Source organism: Ceratotherium simum, chromosome 18 (assembly GCF_057802395.1).
Source record: "Ceratotherium simum simum isolate JZ-2026a chromosome 18, ASM5780239v1, whole genome shotgun sequence".
In the NCBI taxonomy this organism is placed as follows: Eukaryota; Metazoa; Chordata; class Mammalia; order Perissodactyla; family Rhinocerotidae; genus Ceratotherium; species Ceratotherium simum.
Window position 1 is genome coordinate 33,785,882 of NC_141917.1, and position 18,972 is coordinate 33,804,853.

At 38.5% G+C, this 18,972-nt stretch overlaps 1 protein-coding gene across 1 annotated transcript in view; it reads right to left on the reverse strand.

The window, feature by feature from the left end:
• The window catches only part of C6 (complement C6), a 57,492-nt gene that overhangs the window by 9,439 nt on the left and 29,081 nt on the right, over positions 1-18,972 (reverse strand). Inside the window, exons 9-15 of the mRNA XM_087443038.1 lie at positions 16,187-16,309; positions 12,021-12,187; positions 10,362-10,587; positions 9,301-9,472; positions 8,911-9,022; positions 5,537-5,669; positions 4,427-4,615 (exon numbers count right to left, since the gene is read on the reverse strand). Of these exons, the coding sequence (XP_087299164.1) occupies positions 4,427-4,615; positions 5,537-5,669; positions 8,911-9,022; positions 9,301-9,472; positions 10,362-10,587; positions 12,021-12,187; positions 16,187-16,309 (1,122 nt within the window). The remainder of the gene's footprint in view (positions 1-4,426; positions 4,616-5,536; positions 5,670-8,910; positions 9,023-9,300; positions 9,473-10,361; positions 10,588-12,020; positions 12,188-16,186; positions 16,310-18,972) is intronic.

Genomic DNA, 18,972 nt, shown 5'->3' on the forward strand with positions numbered 1-18,972 from the left:
AGAAGTGCTGTCATTTTTAGTGCTATTAAAGAGAAAGCATATAATCAAGACGATGTAGCCGGGAAGGTTAGGAATGATAAAATGGGAAGAGAAAAGAGAGAGTGTTTGAAGCAAAAGAAACATCAGGCATTATAGTCCTTAAAGAGAGGTAGCATGCAACTTTTCTGGAGCTGAAAGAAAGCCAGTGTGGTTGAAGTACAGGAAAACAAAAGCACTCTGGCCAGAGAGGTGGGTGTGTGGCAGGCTGCACAGGGTCTTAAGGGCTTTTGAATGATTTTTGTCTTTATTTTGTAAGCAGTGGAAAGTCTTTGATAGATTTTAAGCAGTCGGTGGTGTGACAAAATCAGGTTTGGATTTTGAAAAAGAAATTAATTCTGGCTTCTGTATGGAGAATGAGTTTGGAGAGGCATAGTGGTCAAGAGGGCTATGGGTAGACAAACTATGAGGTTATTATAATACTTAAGGTGAAAGAGGATGGTAATTTGAACCAAAGTGCCAGAGGTAAAAATGGAAAGAAAATGGATAAACTTGAGACATATTTAACAGGTAAAAATGGATGATATTGCATATTGTGGCAAAGTTATGAGAGCTGTTGTAAAGTATGATTCTTAGGTTTCTGGTTTGCATAAGAGAATAGATATTGGTGCCTTCCTTAACTGAAATAGAAAATACTAGAAGATGCTTAGTTTTAGGGAGGGGAGAGTGATGACTCAGGAGTTCCTCTCTGCATATGTTGAATGTATAATATCTTTAAGACATCCAAACAAAACAGATATATAGGAATTGGATATTCAGGTCTAAGCTCAGTGGAGAAGTCTCTGCTAAAGGTTTAACTTTGTTATTAGTCTACGATGGATTGTTGAAGCTATGGGTGTGGATGAGATTCCCCAGCAGGAGAGTGTAGCATCAGGTGAGGTGACAGATCTGAGCCTTGAGGAACTCCAATATTTAATGTCCAAGCACAGGCAGGACCCTGCCAAAAATAGAGGGTAATAGCCAGAGAGGTAGAAGCTAAACAAGATGATGTTGCATATTGGAAGCCATGGAAAGAAAGTGCAGCAGAAGGTCAACATTATTGAATGTTGCTGAGAGGTCAAAAGGAAACGAGGACCAAAACTATGTCCATTGTATTTAGCAATGCGGATGTCAGTGACAACAATCACGCAAATGGTTTTTTTTGTGGGTAATGGCTTGAAAGTCAGATTTTCTCACAAGAAGAAGCAATGGAGAAATGCAACCCCAAATGTAGCTATTTATCCTTGCATGATGTTCTAGGCATTAGAATATTATGGTGAAAAAAAGAAGAAAGAACAAAAACAGTGGTGTCCTTTTTTTCATGCATCTAAAGGATAGTGGGAAAACAGACATTAATCAAATAATCACAGTAATGGGTTTATAATTAAAGGCTCAGATAGGTACTTTGAATAAAGGGAACATGGTTCCAGGAGACCATATAACAAAAAGACCCCAATTGAGAAATGTAAGGAAAGATCCATAAGGAAATGATGCTTGAGCCAAGATGAACAATTGAATAGTGTGCGTGTGAGGACGGGAGATGAAAGTAGATGGCATAATACTTGGGCATATTATAGGAAAAGAGAAATCTTGGTTATCTTTGCTTGCGTTAAGGCCCATCCAGAGAACCTTTAAACTGTCTGAATTAGACCTGGAGCTGACCTCCAGAGCCTGTTGGACGAAACGTCCCTGGTTGGAATCTGACTAATCGAGCATCCATAGAACCACAGTGGCCTCTGTAAGCAAGTAATTGTCAAAGGAAGGCAACAGGCAGCTATATGTAGACATTCTGACACACTAGATGCCAGAACAGATCACCCAGCTCATGGTTTCTCCTTTTATCAGGTAGAAAGTTTGATAAGGGAAGGAGGTTTATGTTAGAGGCAAAAGTAAAGATTTAAAAAATTGATAGGTTTTGTTTTTTGCTGCGATTTCCATTGCCTACTATTATCCTCTGTTAGGAATCTCATTGCATCTGGTGAAATTTGGCTCAGAACTTTCACAAACATGGAGACCTATAGTTGCTGGTAAGGCTTCAGATACTAAGATTTCCACTGACATGGGATTGTTTTTCTTTGGTTTCTTGTATAACTATGCCTCTTTGCCCTTTGTAAATAAATCCACACTTAGGTCAAGGGGTACCCCCAAGCTATACATTGTTTCCAAAGAGAATCAACTTTCAAGAGGCACAGAGCATTGCTCTGTCACTACCGATTTGAAAATGTCAATGATCACGTGCAAGTAGTCTCTGCTCCCCGACTAAGTGTCAGGTTGAAGCTGGAACTGGCCCTTAGCTGTCCACGTTGCTCGCCCTGCACAGTTTGTGAGCAACATGGAAATGAGAACATTGTGATCTTTGAAGTGCCGGGGGCAAGGGGATCCTCTGGAGGCGCCGATTTCTCCGAGGAAGGAAAACAGTAACTGTGAAGGAGTACAGCATCCTCTTCAGGAAGTGCAGCATTTCTTCAGGAAATAAAATCCTTTTTCATGTTGAAAGAATTAAAAGTCCTTCCCTGACCAACCAATGGCCTGAAAGTCTCTAATATCACATTTCCCCCCAAACTGAGAGGAAAGAGTGTTCAGATTTATTGATGATTTTCTTTCTCTTTCTGTGACTCCCCTAGTTAATCCTTCTTCTGCTGTCGTTGGAGAGAAAGTATATTGAGATAGGATATTTATTTCCTTTATCTAGATGTAGAACATTTCATTATCTCTCAGTTTGGATTATAATTTCAATTTCTTTTCCAAACACAGAGTTTTGTGCGTGTGTGTGTTTATTTGTGTGTGTGTGTATGTGTGGACATGTGCTGCTATTGGTACAGAGAAGAGGATGCTACCTAACATGCCCAGAGGATCTTAATTTTCTGAAGCCTGTGGTTTCCAAACACATCCATCCCTGACAGATGATCAGGAGTCAAGTGAAACCAAGACACAATGTTAAACTAAAGTTCTCACAAATTTCCGTTTGTCTCTTTATCAATAGTTTTAAGGTTATTTAATAGGTTAACTTCCCCTCTTCCCTTCACACATTATAAAAGCCCAGAAAAGAAAAAAGGAGGCAAGATGGCAAAGAGCTTGGGAAAGCAGCAGAGCTATCGCACAGTTCCTGTTAACTCAAACTGTCTGAGCTTGGGTCTAATTTAGCTTCTCTGTGCCTTTGGTTTTTTTCATAAGCAAAATAGGCCTAATCATATCTGAGCTCAAGATACATCCTCAAGGGCTCTCTGATTAAAAATGAGACATCATTTGAACAAGCATGTTGAGAAATTTGGAAGATATGAATTAGCGGAAGCTGCCTTAACTGTGCTCCAAGTAACTAACTTGCCAGAGTAACCGATGTTCTCCAGTCCTTCTATGCCAGCTGCCTGTCTGGCCTGAACTGCAAGGTTTATGGGCTCCTCTCCTTTACAGCTTCACACTTCTGCTCTCACCACCCGAGAATCAGTTTTGTTTCCAAATCTATTTATACCAGTCGTTATTGTAACAGTGTAAGTTGATTAAACACTATCAGCTGATAAAATAAAGAAGGAAAAAGGGAGTTCCTTTTACAAAAACTAAGTTGAAAATTTTGAACAACTAAAAGTAATTCGCAAAAATTTTGTTTTGAATTAATTGTGGATGAGACTACTGGAAAAGAGTAAGGAAAAATACATATAAGAATTTTAAAGCATTCTCTAGTCAGTTTGCTTCAAAAGTGCCCTTAAGTTTTCACCTCTCTTCAAAACAGTAGTTCTCAACTCTGCACACATGTGGATTAGCTCGGAGAGATTTTAAGCTAACTCCAAATAGTGGGCCTTCCCCAGCTGAATGACATCAGAATCAGGGAATGGGACCTGGGAAGAGGTGTTTTTTAAAAAAGTGCCCGACCTGGAGTTAAAAAATCATTGTTTTAGAGAAACTGGTATGGGATGAAATATGTATTTGTTTTGTTTGAGGAAGAAATCTTGAAACTCTAATCAAGAGACCCTGTAGGAAATAAAAGACCTTGTTCTTACCTGAGAAAATTGGTGAACAAATGTGTATTTCTATGTTCTACGTTAAAATAAAATGCTTAATTATGTGTGTACTACTTTTTTATGGTTCTCCACTTTAACCAAATTTTTAGTTAATTCTGATTTTAGTCAATTCTGATTTTGTTAGATGAGAGAGCTTGCACTCCCTCAAAATTCTGAAGTATTATATTAGAAAACAAAATTGACCTTGCTCTCTAAAATTTGAAGCTATCCCGTTGACTGATAACTTATTTGCTGCCTGATCTCATGGTCTACACAGTGGGAAATACAACCTAGCTCGTCAGTGGAATCTTCTGTTTTCTCCCCCCACTTAAGAAATAGCACCACTGTAGATGCTATACTACCAATCTTGGGGGGCGCCACCTTAGCAGACCCCAGAATGCTGAGCTGCTACTCACCTTTTTCACAGGTGAGTGAGTCTGAAATGGGCGGTGTCCAGGAATCGCCACTGCATGTGTACCTCGTGGGCCCAGCAATGACAAAGCCTTTGGGGCAGGTTAGCTCAATGGATTCACCAATTTTATATAATCTCTTAAATGGGGAGAGCCTCAAGACCTCCTGCACAACCGGCTTGAGGCACTCTGTCCCTGCAGGCAGAGAAACATGTCAGATGTACTTACTGGAGCAGAATACTCAACCAATGTAGGCAGATTTTATGCAACCCAAGAAGCAATTTTAATACAATTTACTGCATTGGTTCAGCTCTGATGCCACCTTTTGATCAGAAAACCTGGGGGTTGAGGATCCTAGGTTTCCACTGAGAAACTCCCTTTAGACCCATCATCTGAGGTTCCCTTGCTAAGGAACTGGCTCTAGACACTTCAACTTTCGTTACGTTATTAGGACCTTTCCTTTTGAAGAAATAATCTTGTTCCCTTTTCTCCCTGCTGGGTTTTCCCGAAAAGAAAATCACCACATTGTGGGTGACACAGAGGCAGGACATTCTCATTGACACTGGTCTCAACTCTGCTCTGTGGTGTCCCATAGGAACTCTTTGGAGTCCCCATTTGAGGTTTGTTTGAATCTTCTTTTGACTTCACTGTAACCCGGGTATGTGTGGAGCCTACAAACTCGTCCTCTCTTCCTCAGCACAGGATGTGAATGTGCCCCAAGGAGAAAACTGCATTTCACACAAAATCGCATTTCTGATACATAGAGTATAAGTATCATCTTCCTAGGACTCATCAATTTGCATCAGTTTGTACATCAGGCAAAGCAGATGTCTGTGGTTAGGTGCAGTTAGCAGACTTCCTGGATTTCTTTTTAAGCACATGCTTTGCAGTCCTGTGTGTCTGAGGCTAATATGCAGGGGCAGGAGAACCAAAATATGAAGATGTTTTGAAATCTAATTTTAGCAGATGAATCCTATTTTCTGCTTCACTAAACCTTTTCACCAGAGTTACTAAAAAATAGTAAAATGTACTGATCTAAGGGAGTGATCTGGCTCTGTTTATATTGGGCACATTCATTCTTTAGAGTAGTCATCAAAACGTTTGCCCAGTTCTCACGTTGGCATTCCACATCTCCTTGCCTCCAGGTCCTGTCTGGTAAGCATCTGAAGTACTGGTATCCAACAGTTTGGAATCCAGTGAAGCATGAAATTTCAACTTCTTCCCCAACTGAGTACAGTTTCTTTTCATTCTAGAATTAAAACAGAAACCAGTAAATTATTAATGCTATGAATAATATCTCTGAACATCCTGGGGCCATCATGAATTCCTTCAGTTCCCTCACTCCTATATCTTCTCAGTCACAGACTCCTCTCAATGTCTACTTCTAAATACCTCTCATTTCTCTCCTTTCCTTTGCCATCACGACTGCCTTTGCTCACAGCGTTTATTGTCTCTCACCAGGACAACTTTCTAACTGGTCCTTCTTCTAATCCACCTTTCATATTTCTGCTCGAAATTGATTAAAATGTTTTTTTACTTAAAAGCTTGCTCCCCACTGTATATGGGATGGCCTACTATTGCAAGAATAAAAAAACATCATATATGTACCCTGTAGTGGCTATAAATTGAATAAATAATGTATCCTACATACGCAGCAAACATATGCAGTTGCTAAGGTAACAAATTGACTACAAATCATTTTAAAGTGTTACTCAATTCCTAATAACCCATTGGTCATTATATATTTTCCCAATTAATGGGTAATTAAAGTATAACTACTGTCATGTGGGGTTCACTAAAATTTCAAGACAAAATGGGTCCTATATTCTTAGCTTGGAATATGAGCTTTAACCAACATTACCATTCCCATGCCATTTCCTCCCACAAAACCTATGCAGTAGCAAAACAAAACCATCTGCCATTCTTTGAACACCATATTCTCTTTCACACCTGCATGTTTTTACCTGGATGCTCCCTCTTTCCTCAATACCTTCTCTCAAGACTCAACTCAAAAAGAACTTCTGTCAAAACTTCCTTCATTTCCTCAGCCTCATGAGGGGCACTCTCCTTTCAGTCCTGGGGGCAACTTATACTCTGTTTTTATAGTGTTTGTCACATTTATCAGCCCCACCTCTGACACTTGAGTGGGAACTCCACTGCCAGATCTCTGTCTCACTAATCTTTATGCAGGGCTTAATAACTCTTTGCTGAAATATTGCAAAAAATTATCCTTCTTAGAGAGACAGTAATTTAACACTCTTTTTCCTCACTGAGTGAGAGAAAAGTACAAAGAATTAACCAGGAAGTTATTCTCTGAGAACTGAAGCTGGGAATTTTGAGGGAGGTGAAAGCTCAATCATCAACTTCTGTTATTACTTGGCTGCATGATTCAACCTGTCTCCTAGAAAGTTCTTAATTTCCTGAATACAAAATAGTATTCTACTATTGGTTATGAGTGTGGCTTTGTTTCCAAGAGAAATGGAGAGATGAGTAGTAGTAATGATTTGGATGTTCTAGTTAAAGGCTGCACATGTTTCTTGCATTCCTCTTGAAATAAATAACTGCCCTAAGCTTCTGCTTCCATTTCTTTTATGAAGCTATAACGTATTAGTGAATGTTGCAACCATTGAGCTTGGACCAACACTTCTGCTAGACTGACTAAACAAGGAAACCTTACCTAAAGTCATGGTCACTTGCTTATAGGAGTAGGACTTTGTCTTGGTCATTGAACAAATATCTTCATGTGCAATAACACAATTGTTCTAACCTAGAATTACGCATAACTGCCTCTGATTGATTCCATAAAAGGGACATTTTGCTACTAGAAATTCTAGTAGGTGCTCATTAAGAAAATTAAAATTGTATTCCTTTTGAGTAAAAACTATTGTCAGATGGAGATCAGGCTTTAAAAAAGAGCAAAATAAAACAAGGAGTGAATTTCTTCATGAAAATGGAAACATATAATCTAATTGTGTAAAAAGAGTCATTAGAATAATGAACCACTGTTTAAACCCTTTGTTTTTAAAATTAGAATGTCGATAATTTTAACCGTTTTTGTAAGCAGCTGGCATAAATAGATTATAAATTATTTACGGATCTGGATCTGACACAATGTGATTTTGAGGATCATGTTCTAGGTCAGAGGCTGACAAATTTTTTCTATAAAGGGCCCCGGATAGTCAATTGCAGGCCATATGGTGTCTGCCGCAACTACTCACCTCTGCCATTGTTGCAGGAAGCAGCCATAGAAAATATGTAAAGACACGTGTGTGGTTGCGTCCCAATAATAAATCATTAAAAAAATGGAAAAGAAAACAGATGGCAGGCCATATTTGGTCTGTGGGTCATTGTTTGCTGACCCCTGTTCTGAAGGATTTGTTCCCAAAGTATGGCTCCTGAACTAACAGCATCAGTATTACCTGGGAACTTGTCAGATATGGAAGTTTCTGGGCCCTGCCCAAGACCTGTTGAATCAGAAACTCTGGGAGTGAGACCCAGGAATCTGTGTTTTAACAAGCCCTCCAGTGCATTATAGAGTTTGAGAATCTGCGTTCTAGAGTAAAGACCAATTGACATTACCTCACTCTAAAATATATCCTCTCCTTAAAACCCTAGGCATGGTACCTTTTACATGGGCAGAAGGCAAATGAACAGGGAAGATACATTAGTCCAGTCTATGCTGGGGGGATATGTATTTGCAGCCCTTGGCGAATCAAGGGTTATTGATCTTTGAACATAAATATGATACAGTTGGAAAAAGATTAATTTGAAGGCGTTACTGAGATTAAGGTAAAACGAAAAACAAAAAGAAAGGTAAAATTGATTAGGGAGCATGCCTTCTGTGATCAATTTTAAATATTATGTGTCTCCTGAAAATTTTATTTTAAATATTATGTGTCTCCTGAAAATTTATCTCTAAAGCCACAGACCTATGTGACAAAAAATATTTGTTTTTAATCATAGAAACATATTGTGGCTTAATGAAAAAAAAGATAAAATTAAAAGGTATTAAAACTGTGTTGACTGCTTAAGAGTTATACAAGTTTCTAATCTAATAAGACTAGAACAGTCTATTATAGTCTCAACACCTCCTATGATTATGAACAAGTTTGCCTCTGATGACATGCCTTAGTTAGGGGATTTGCTCAAACTCAGAAATAAACAATCAGATCTTAGTTGCAGATTTTTACAAGTCATCCAAACCTATATTATGCTCAAGTTCCATTCTCCATTCACATAAATGTACCATTAGAATATGAATTAGTAATGTCAAGGAACCTGCAACCCTTTCGTCTAACAACCAGGTATGAAGACATTTCCAAGGAATTCAAGATAGAAGAGGGGCAGAGTGTTTCTAAATACTTTTTACTTTTTAAGTCAACAGAAGATTATTAATCTAGGAAAACAATAACTTTAAGTAAAAGAAAATGCATACTTTTTAAGTTCTATTTTTTGAACTCCAAACCTAAAGTGAGGGTCAGGATGCTTACCCAGATAAATCCATTTTCCGGAGGAACTGGCTGAGGACACCCTGAATCTGATTCTATCTCAGGAAGATCTATTTCCTTCATGTCTTCATCATCACTGATACATGGTTGTCCACTAAAAGGGAAAAATAAATATGTGTGTATTTTACATGCATACGTATATGCACGTCTGTATATACATATATACACATGCACACATATATGTAGATATGTAGATATGAGAGAAAACATTAGAGAGAAAGGAATAGCAGCAGACCCAATACCTCATTAATATGCTGTGTTGGAGTCTGTAAAATTCTAATTATTTCTTTACTTAGCAGTAGGATAATAAATATATTAACTCTCTGTGTTAGTGGGGAAAATGACCCATTCTTTCCCGTTACCCAGCCTTACTTGTTCTCCATTATTGAAAATGTGCAGTGCTCCTCTTGCCGCCTCTCCCCCTTACAGGGCTTCCCTCCTCGCTGCGGGGCAGGGTTGTTGCACTGTCGGGTTCTTGATCTCTTATAAGTAGCATCGCATGTGCTCCAGGAAGACCAACAACCCCAGTGCCCATCCACCGCAGCTGAAACACATGAAGACCACCCACTGGTCACGGTGCATCTAAGATACCATGGGCCTTGAAGCCAGGCCAACTTTGTTTCCTCACTTTATAGCTGTGTGACTTCCTTGGTGGAATATCATAGAGTTATTGTGAGGATTAAAAGAAATTACCTGTGGGAAGGACTTGGCCCATTGCCTGATATCCCTTTTCTGTTCCCACAGCCTGAGTGAAATGGCAACAATTATGAATCATTTTCAATTATCTACAACATAGTATACACATATGTATATGCACACAGATATGTAAAAATGTGAACTTCTTCTGAATAGAATATATATCAAATTACATTTTTAAAGTAGAATATATTTTCATTCCCATGACATATTCCCTTTCTAAGAAGGATTGGAGGTAACCATGAATATTACTCAGTCCTGTACGAAACCTTTGGTTGTGGCTTAATTTATCCTTTATTACAAAGCCTTCCTCATTCTACATTACAATACATACGAGGCTTATACCAACAGCATCACGTATTTTATTTTATAGTATGTTTTATTATATTTATTTTACATTACAGGCATTGTGATGTGTTTTCTTTATATATATATATATATATATATATATTAATCTTTGGGTGCATACTGGTATTAGCCTCATATTATGGATGAACAGATTGAGGCAGAGAGAAGTTAGGCGACCTTCCTAAGGTCACATAGCTGGTAGGTTACAGCTGAGACTCACTCTGGGCTGGTTGACTTTAAAGTCTAACTTTTTACAGGCTTCTTTTCCTTGTGACTTTGCATAAGGTGGAAATTGTTCATAGAAGTTTTGTTTTGTTTTAATTGACCAATACAGAATATCTTTTGAAGGGGAAAAGGCACCCACTTCTCAGTAAGTTACTGGTACTTACTAGATTTATAATCCGGGGAGCGTCTCTCACAGTTCTCGCCATAGGTCCCGCTCTGGCACACACACAGACATTCGGTCCCCGAGAGTGTGGGGCGGCCGTTGTTAGAGCATGGAGCACACTGGCAAGGGTCAAACCTGGCTGCATATTCTCGAAAAGCTTTCCTGAGGTTGTTCCGTCTTGTCACTGCACAAGGGATGTTTCTTACCAACTCTGTGATGGGAGCAAGCTAAGAGCAGATGGTAGAGAAGAGGTCCAGTCACAGTCCCATCCCTTTGGCATATGTTGCCATCACTGCTCAATTCTCAAGGGATGAGAGGCAAGGCCTGGAAAATCCCACACTTCAAAGGGATTATTGTAGAATATAGTACATCTGCCTGTTGACCCAGTGGAGAAAAGCCCTCTGCATGAGGGCAGGGCAGTTTCTTTCCCTTCTATAATGTGGGTAGAGCAGCTCTCTGCAAGATTACCTGGCTTCTGTTGTCCCTAAAGTATGGCAGCTGTGATGTATCTGGAGCTCACTTTCCCTGGAGTTCTACTATGAAGGAAGCCTCACGTGAGGTGTCACTTACTTGCACTTACATCATGTTACTTATTAAGCATCAAATGCGTGCATCAAAGTCCTGAGACAGGTGACCAGAAAGAGGTAGGCAGCTCAGGAATGCTCTGCTGAAACCTCATTCAGTTTGACTCACACTGAAAAACCCAGAGATGCTTTCTGTGTTCTTTGTTTTTTCCAGAGACAACGCTTTGACTTTTGGTGGAACCAGATGAGAAAATGTGAGGTGGGAGAAAATGGAGACATGAACTTGCCGGTAGGATGAATGGAAGAATTACGGTAACAAATAATGGAGCTAACACAAAATCAAGGCTCATTTTATTAACATTTTAAAACCCCAAAGGAACGACTATCTAGCACAGTGTATGACTCACAAGTACCCAGATGGGCGGCTGGATCTCATTTTCCTACCATAACCTGTAGAGCTCAATGTTATCTTCATTCTGCATGTAAATTACTCTACTTTCATAATGATTGAACTCCTTTATCTTCATTTAAATGAAATGAGCAGAATCGCTTCTTTGGGGGCTTGTTAAAATGTGCTTATGTTTTAGGAAAAACTGGTTCTAAATGGCACATGACTGATATGTGGGCAAAGTATTGCATAAATAATAAAAATCATCTTTTTATGTAATTATAAGAAATATAAGACTAGCAAAATTTAATCAACGGTGATAGAAACAGAAACCCAAATGGATCTAAAAATCCCCTTTATCCCACAGAGCTATAAATGAAGATTTAGGAGGGCTCATCCAATAAAGAGTTGTAAGAAAAATACAGAAATCAGATGTATTGTTTACATGGGGAGATGAAGAGTACTACTCAAGGCAAGTTTGAGCAGTTTTATTCACTAAATTCCCTTTCCCGATATTTTATGGATACAAGGAATTCTAAATACTGTACTTGAGAATGCTTGTTGGAGTAGCAAAAGCAACAGATGTGTAATTCAATATTTTTTAAAAAGGTACATTGTGCGTGCACCCTAAAGAAAGACATTTCCTTTATCATCTGAGAGGAAAATGGAAAAGAAATTGTGTGATGTACCATTTGAGCTGGTAGAGAACCACTTTAGCTCTCTTCCCCACAATACTTTTTAATCTTACCTTAAAGTCAATCACAGCAGGATTTTCCTTCACTGATTCTAACCACTCAGAAAACACTTTCTCGTCGGGACCAGAGCTCCCTTTCTCCCACACCAAAGCTGCCACATACTCACTCCTCCCACCTCGAACCAGAGATATGGATTTCTCTGCTCCCTGCATAAACGAACCTGCAAGGTGTTTCAAGAAAATTACTCATTTTATTGCAAATTCAAACTTCAAAGAACAGCCTATTTGCACAGGAGGGGGAAGTAGAGGGTACAGTCATGTTGCTCCACTAAGTAAGCTAAACGAAAAACAAGTGAACGCTCCTCCTGGTCCCTACAGGGAGTTTAATAATAGAAATGCTAGTAACAGTGCAAACACCTACCATTTATTGAGCAGCTTGTATGTGCCAAGCACTCTGCACACATTATCTTATGTAATTCTCAGAAGAATCCTGAGAAGTAGGAATTATTACGAACATGGACATTAAAGCTAGAAATAATTTGGCCTGGAACACGTGGTTACTAAGAGGGGGGCCTGTGACGCAAACGCAGCCCAGGTCCTGACTACTCTGCTCCCTTCTCTTTGATGCCAAACCTCCCACTTTTGATTTATATCAGCATATGTTTTTGGTCCCCGGAATAACATAAACCACATGGTTCTGATATCCAATTGGTTGACTGCCATGCTGGAGACTCCAATTACAGAAAAAAAGTTGATAGAATCCTTTTAAACTTAAAGACAGGAGTAAAAACAAAACCAATCAAAGGAAAGAAAAATTAAACAAAAGTTGGCACAATGTTTCTTTAGAGGCAATGACATTTAATGTACACGGTACAGATATTTCATACAAATTTTCAAAACGATTCCTATTAACTAAAGTGTCTTTAACTAATATGGGTAGGAACTGAGTAACAGGAAGTTGTAGTGAGAAATGAAATCAAATGAAAAGGAGGCTGGTGATATGGGTGATAGTTAACGGCATTAATTTGGTGTCTATTCTGCAATGCCAGTAAGGATTAGCCATGTCCCTAGTGAGTGAAATACATCTCCAATGATTTAATTGAACTAGCTCAGGGTTAGAAATAGACAAATCTATGTTTCTGAGTGTGCTTTGCTCTTAAATGTGTCTTCGATTTTAGGCAAATGGCTATCATGATTAATAAACATTTATTGAGAATCTGCTATACGCCAGGCACCGAAGACTGAGAGAAATATAAAATATGCTTTTTGTATTTGAAGGGCTTAGACTCTCAATGAAGAGACGGAATAGGTACACAAAAATACTAACAAAGCTATGGAGAAATAAAAAGGAAGCATGAAAAGGAAGGGAGGGAGGGAGCAAGGAGAATGAAAAGAAAGGAAAACAAAAACACCAATAAAACAAAAAGTTTTTGCTGCGTGTTACTGAGTGGTACAACAATTAATGATTCCTGAGTTAGGAAAGTGCAAGAATTCTCCGATCTTTGGCAATGAGGGATGATGACTGTAAAAGAAGGACTGACTTGGACCTTGAAGCCAAGGTAAGATGTATTAGGGAGATGTTGCCATTCCAGAGTGGGCGAAGACCTGGAACCAGTGGCAATGTGCCATGTTCTGGAGACAATGCATATGGGCATCAGTTTGAGTTGAAGTTGAAGGTTCAGGTGGGGAAGAATAACAGAATAAAGAGGATCTAGATGTAAAGCCAAGAAAACTGGACTTCATTCTCTAGGTTTAGAAACAACTGCATTCTCTAGAAACATTGAAGGGTTTGAGTTGCGGAGTTGACACAATTCAAGAATATTAGCAATGTGTCAACTGGGTAGCAAATGAGAGTTGATATACTAGTTTGGAGACTATTGCAATAGTCTCTGATTTTGCAATGTCCTCCTCTTATTCTTACAGGCTAAAAACTATGGGTCTACATTGGACATTTTCTCATCTCATTGTTGGATGGATTTTATAATTGAGTAGTTTTTTTTTAGTAAGTACTCAAGAAGGTATATTTCCAGAATTCTCTCCTGTTTTGAAATATTTTTATGTTACATTTACATATGACTACATTTTTTTTCTCTTTCAGAAATTTGTGGACATTCCTCTATCGCCTTGTAGCATGAAATTTTGTTACAGAGAGGTCTGAGGCCAGCTGGATTTTGTTGTTGTTGTTGCTCTGTAGGAGACTTGTTCTTTCAACCAAGATACTTGAAGAATTCATTTTTAAAATCTTTGTATTTAGCAAATGAATTAGAATTTGTCTTGAAGTTGTATATTTGAACAATACTTCTGATACATATAATCAAGACAAATTTCTCCCTTCATTTCAGGGACATGTTCTTATATAGTTTTTTTTTTAATAGTTTTTCTGTTTCATTTCTCGGGATCTCTATTTCAGGGACACCATTTCCCATATATTAAATTATATTTGTCATTCCATTAAATTTTAGAAATGTCCATTAGATTTTCTTTAATAGCTGTTAATATTTGAATTTTTTCTCTGTATTCATTATGAATTACTTTAGATCTTTCCTATATATGATTAACTTTATTAATTTTATTTTTATTTATTTTTTTTGATCGGCCCTGAGCTAACATCTGCCAATCCTCCTTTTTTTTTGCTGAGGAAGATTGGCCCTGGGCTAACATCCGTGCCCCTCTTCCTCCACTTTATATGGGATGCCGCCACAGCATGGCTTAGCAAGCGGTGTGTCTGTGCATGCCTGGGATCCGAACTGGCTAACCCTGGGCCGCCGCAGCGGAGCATGTGCACTTAACTGCTTGTGCCACTGGGCTGGCCCCTAATTTTATTTTTAGACAATTATATTTTATTGCAGTGTCTAATTTATTTTTAACTATAATGGTGATATTTTTCAATATTTGTTTGTCTTTGTACCCTAGCTTTAAAATCTTCCTTTTCAATTAATTCTTATATTTAATATGTTTGTCTCTGAGCTCTTGATTTATTGAATTCACATTCTTATTAAATTATTCTATTGCATGAAAAACTGGTTTAGAATCTGTATCCATTCTTTGGTTTACATTACTAGGCTATTTGTCTGCTTTGTATACTGTTCTCTTTTTCCTTCTTTCTCTTTTTCTGCTATAATATGTGTATAGTTGTCAAACCAGTTCTTCTCATTTTGATTATGGCTAACATGGGTACCTACATATAGAACATCAGAACAGAATATGTTCTGATATTTAAAATTATCTATTTATTATTATAGTTAATATTATATTTTTATTTGTTCTTTATCTGTCTCACCCTGAGAATATAAGCTTCCTATGTGGTGAGTTTCTGTGATTCTGCTTCCCTTTGTTGTGAGCAGAATGAGTAGCAGTCGGTCAGGTAGAGTAAGTGAATAAGAGAATTTTTACACAGAGGAAGGAGTTACTTATAATAGCAAGGCACAGGATAGAGCATGCATGACATTTAAGAGAATACATAAAGTTTAGCTAGGCAGAGAGAGAGAGGCAGGACTTATCTTTAAGGCCATGAGAAATCACACTATGTTTAAGGAACCATGACATGTTTAAGGTATGAGAGTTTCATGATAAAATTTGCCTTGGAGAAGATGCCTCTCATAAGAAGTGTGTATAACAGATTGGAAGAAGCAAGACTAGAGGCAAAGGGATTAGTTAGGAGGTCTGTGGTCATCCAGATTGGAAATAATGAATGAGGGCATGCCTGTGGAAATGAAGAGATGGGGATAAAACTGCGAGAAGTATTAACAGGGTAGAATGATTACTTATTGGATGTGGAGGCTAGAAAGAGGCAGAAATCAAAAATAGCACTCAGGTTTCTGGATTGGTTGCCTGAGGCTTTTTTACATACCTCGCTTGGACCCTTGTCACTCTACTTATAATGGTTGTTTATATGTATCCTTACTTTGTAAGATCCTTGATAGGAAGGCCTGGTTCACCCCCGTCTTTACTTCACAATGCCTAATATTGAGTTCAGCCCATGGAAAGAATCAATAAATGTCCATTAAATTAAACCTAAGTATAAGATAAATAAAACCTTAACCATTTCCTCTTGTAAGTAGTGCTAATGATATTTTATTTGCACCCTCTGCCTACCACACATAGGGCTCTGAGGTAGATAAATGAAAAGTTAAAAAAGGCACAGTCATGTGCAATACGTACTTAAATTACTGCCAGCCTTAGGACACACAGGGTAGGCTGCTAAGAGAGAGTACTGTTACCTTCATATTTCTCTGACAGCTTGTTAGTGGTGCACCGGTGTTCCACTTTTGTTTTCTTCAGAAAACCAAAACGTTTCTTTGTTTCAATCCGGATACAATGTTGGGCCTCTTCCTCTGTTAAACCTGGGAAGTGGAGAACAAACAAAAAACCCTAAGGATGCACTATTGAAAATTCAGAGAAGAGGCGCATGAGGCTCTGGGCACCTTGGGAGTTACAGGTACTCTGCAAGCTTGAGTGATTGACAGCTTTTACCTACAGATTCTGTCCTTCACAGGCCCTGAGATGATCCTGAACAGAAGAGGTACCTGCGAGTCTCTGCCATCTCCCCCTTCAACGCTGGCCCTTTAGAAGCACATATGGGGTCACTGTGGCCCATCCCATGGGGATCATGTTGGCCTCTCCCTGTTGCCTACACACAACGCACTTCCAAGCCTGCCTGTCCTACTGGCCACTGCCACTGCATAGCCCTGCGAATCAAGAGATGAACACATGCTCTGTTTCGTGCCCCACTGTCAGGCCTTCTTTCTGGGACACAGCCGATGCTGTGAGACCTGAGTCCACTTCACATTTTTCCCTGTGCATCACCTAAAATGTAAATCTTGTTGGTCATCTCCCCTTCCCTGAACACTCATTCTCATTCTTCTCTGCGCTTCCTCTCCTTGGCTCAGCTGCTCACTCCATCTCTACCTCCAAAACTCTTTTGCTTTGCCCTCAGAAATTCTCACTTCCTGACCTATGAACTCGTCTTTTCAACGTCCTCACTGGCTGTTCTATTTCCTTATCTGAATTCAAGCCTGTACTTGATATGTTTCCTCTGTTGTCTCCAAGGGAGGTTGATACTGCCTCATTACCAGCTCCTTCAGGTGTAGAATCTGGGGTTGATATCTTTCTAGTTTTCCATTGCTGCTGCCATAGCATGACTCTCCACAGATTTATAAGTCATGTAAAAAGGCTTGGGCCATCCAGTTCTAATGTCTTTAGTTCTCGTCTTTTACCAAACTTGCAAGCATCATTTGTTGAAGATTTTGACATCTGAATCACTCTCACTCACCTCAATGCTTGCCATTATTCTCAATGACTTCAAAATCTATGTGGATGTCAGGGATTGAGTAGGACAGAGCAGGGACACAGGTCTGGCTTTTTGCAGGCTGAGTTGGGACAGTCTATTTGGGGTAATTTGAGAAGAATCAGTGTTTCCTTTTTCTTAACAGCTTCCCAAGCCAACTGACCTGCTACCTTAAACACCAAAATTAGAATCCAGTTTTTCTGGTGTTTAGTTAAAAGCTGCCTTGCAAAACACAAGCACACGAGAGACAGAGCTGTTAATATCAGCTTTTAAGCACCTTAAAGCAAAGTTGTTTATCAAAAACTGATATTTAGGGTTGCAGGTTACAGCAGGCAGGGAAGAGCGTTTTTAGAGCTTGAGGCATAGTTTAGGTGTGATGCTGAATTGAAACTTAAAGGCACAGATCACTGAGAAATGAGACTGAATAGATGGGGACGGGGTCTGCCTACTTCAGTTTTTCCAATAGTTTGACACATTTGAAGAGATGCATTGTAAGTCGGGAGTAAAAAATTCTTGATTTGAAGCCCTCATGTTTACTCTGCATCTTTAACTTGATCAGGCTGAATAACTATGAGTCATTATTTTTCTGGTAGTATTCTTCTTATAAATGGATAAGTCAAATGTTTAGGCCATGTTTGGAATTTAATGCATCTATAGTGCACAATTCCTATCCTTTTCTTATTCTTTTATTAGACTTTTATTATTTATAAGTGAAAATTAAATTTTATTTGTCCAATAACTATAACATAATTAATTAACTATAAACTTAGTTAATTTCATTTTCTGAGGGTTGTATAAAATTCCTTGATGATTTGAATGATGAATCCCTCTTTTGAGCCATGGCATTGGTCATGCAGTGATTAAAATGTCACGGCTCAACATGGATGGACACTGAGGGTATTATGCAAAGTGAAATAAGTCAGAGGGAGAAGGTCAAATACCGTATGATTTCCTTCATTAAGTAGTAGATAATAACAACAATAAACAAACACATAGAGACAGAGATTGGATTGGTGGTTACCAGAGGGGAAGGGGGGAGGGAGGACGGTGAAAGGGATAACGTGGCACATGTGTGTGGTGATGGGTTGTAATTAGTATTTGGGTGGTGAACATGATGTAATCTAGGCAGAAATAGAAGTATAAGGATGTACACCTGAAATTTACACAATGTTATAAACCAATGTTACTGCAATAAACAAACAAAAAAAAAAATAAATAAATAATAATAAAAAAAAGAAAGTAGAATGGTGGTTGCCAGGGGCTGGGGGAGGAGGAAAGGAGGAGTTGTTCAGTGGGTTCAGGGTTTCAGTTTTGCAAGATGAAAAAGGTCTAGAGGTCTGTTGCTCAACAATGTGCATATAATTAACACTACTGTATTGTACACTTAAAAATGGTTAAGACGGTAAATTTTATGTTGTGTTTTTTTACCACAAGATGAAATAATATGTTGGAGAACTGGTTTATGACCTGTTCTTATAGAGAATAGGCTTTATTGGCTTTAATCTTTATGAGTAAAAGATTTTTAATAACTAACAAAAGTGCTAATACAAATTTAGATGGAATGAAGGGAAATATAGTCTTTTCACCAGAAGAAGTAATACCTCTCTATTTCTTAACAATTGAATCATATCTGGAAAATTGTGCTCAAATTTGGAAGCTACATTTAAAAAAAGATGTTAACTAAGTAGAATTTCTAGAGAAGGTAATTCAGATAGCGAA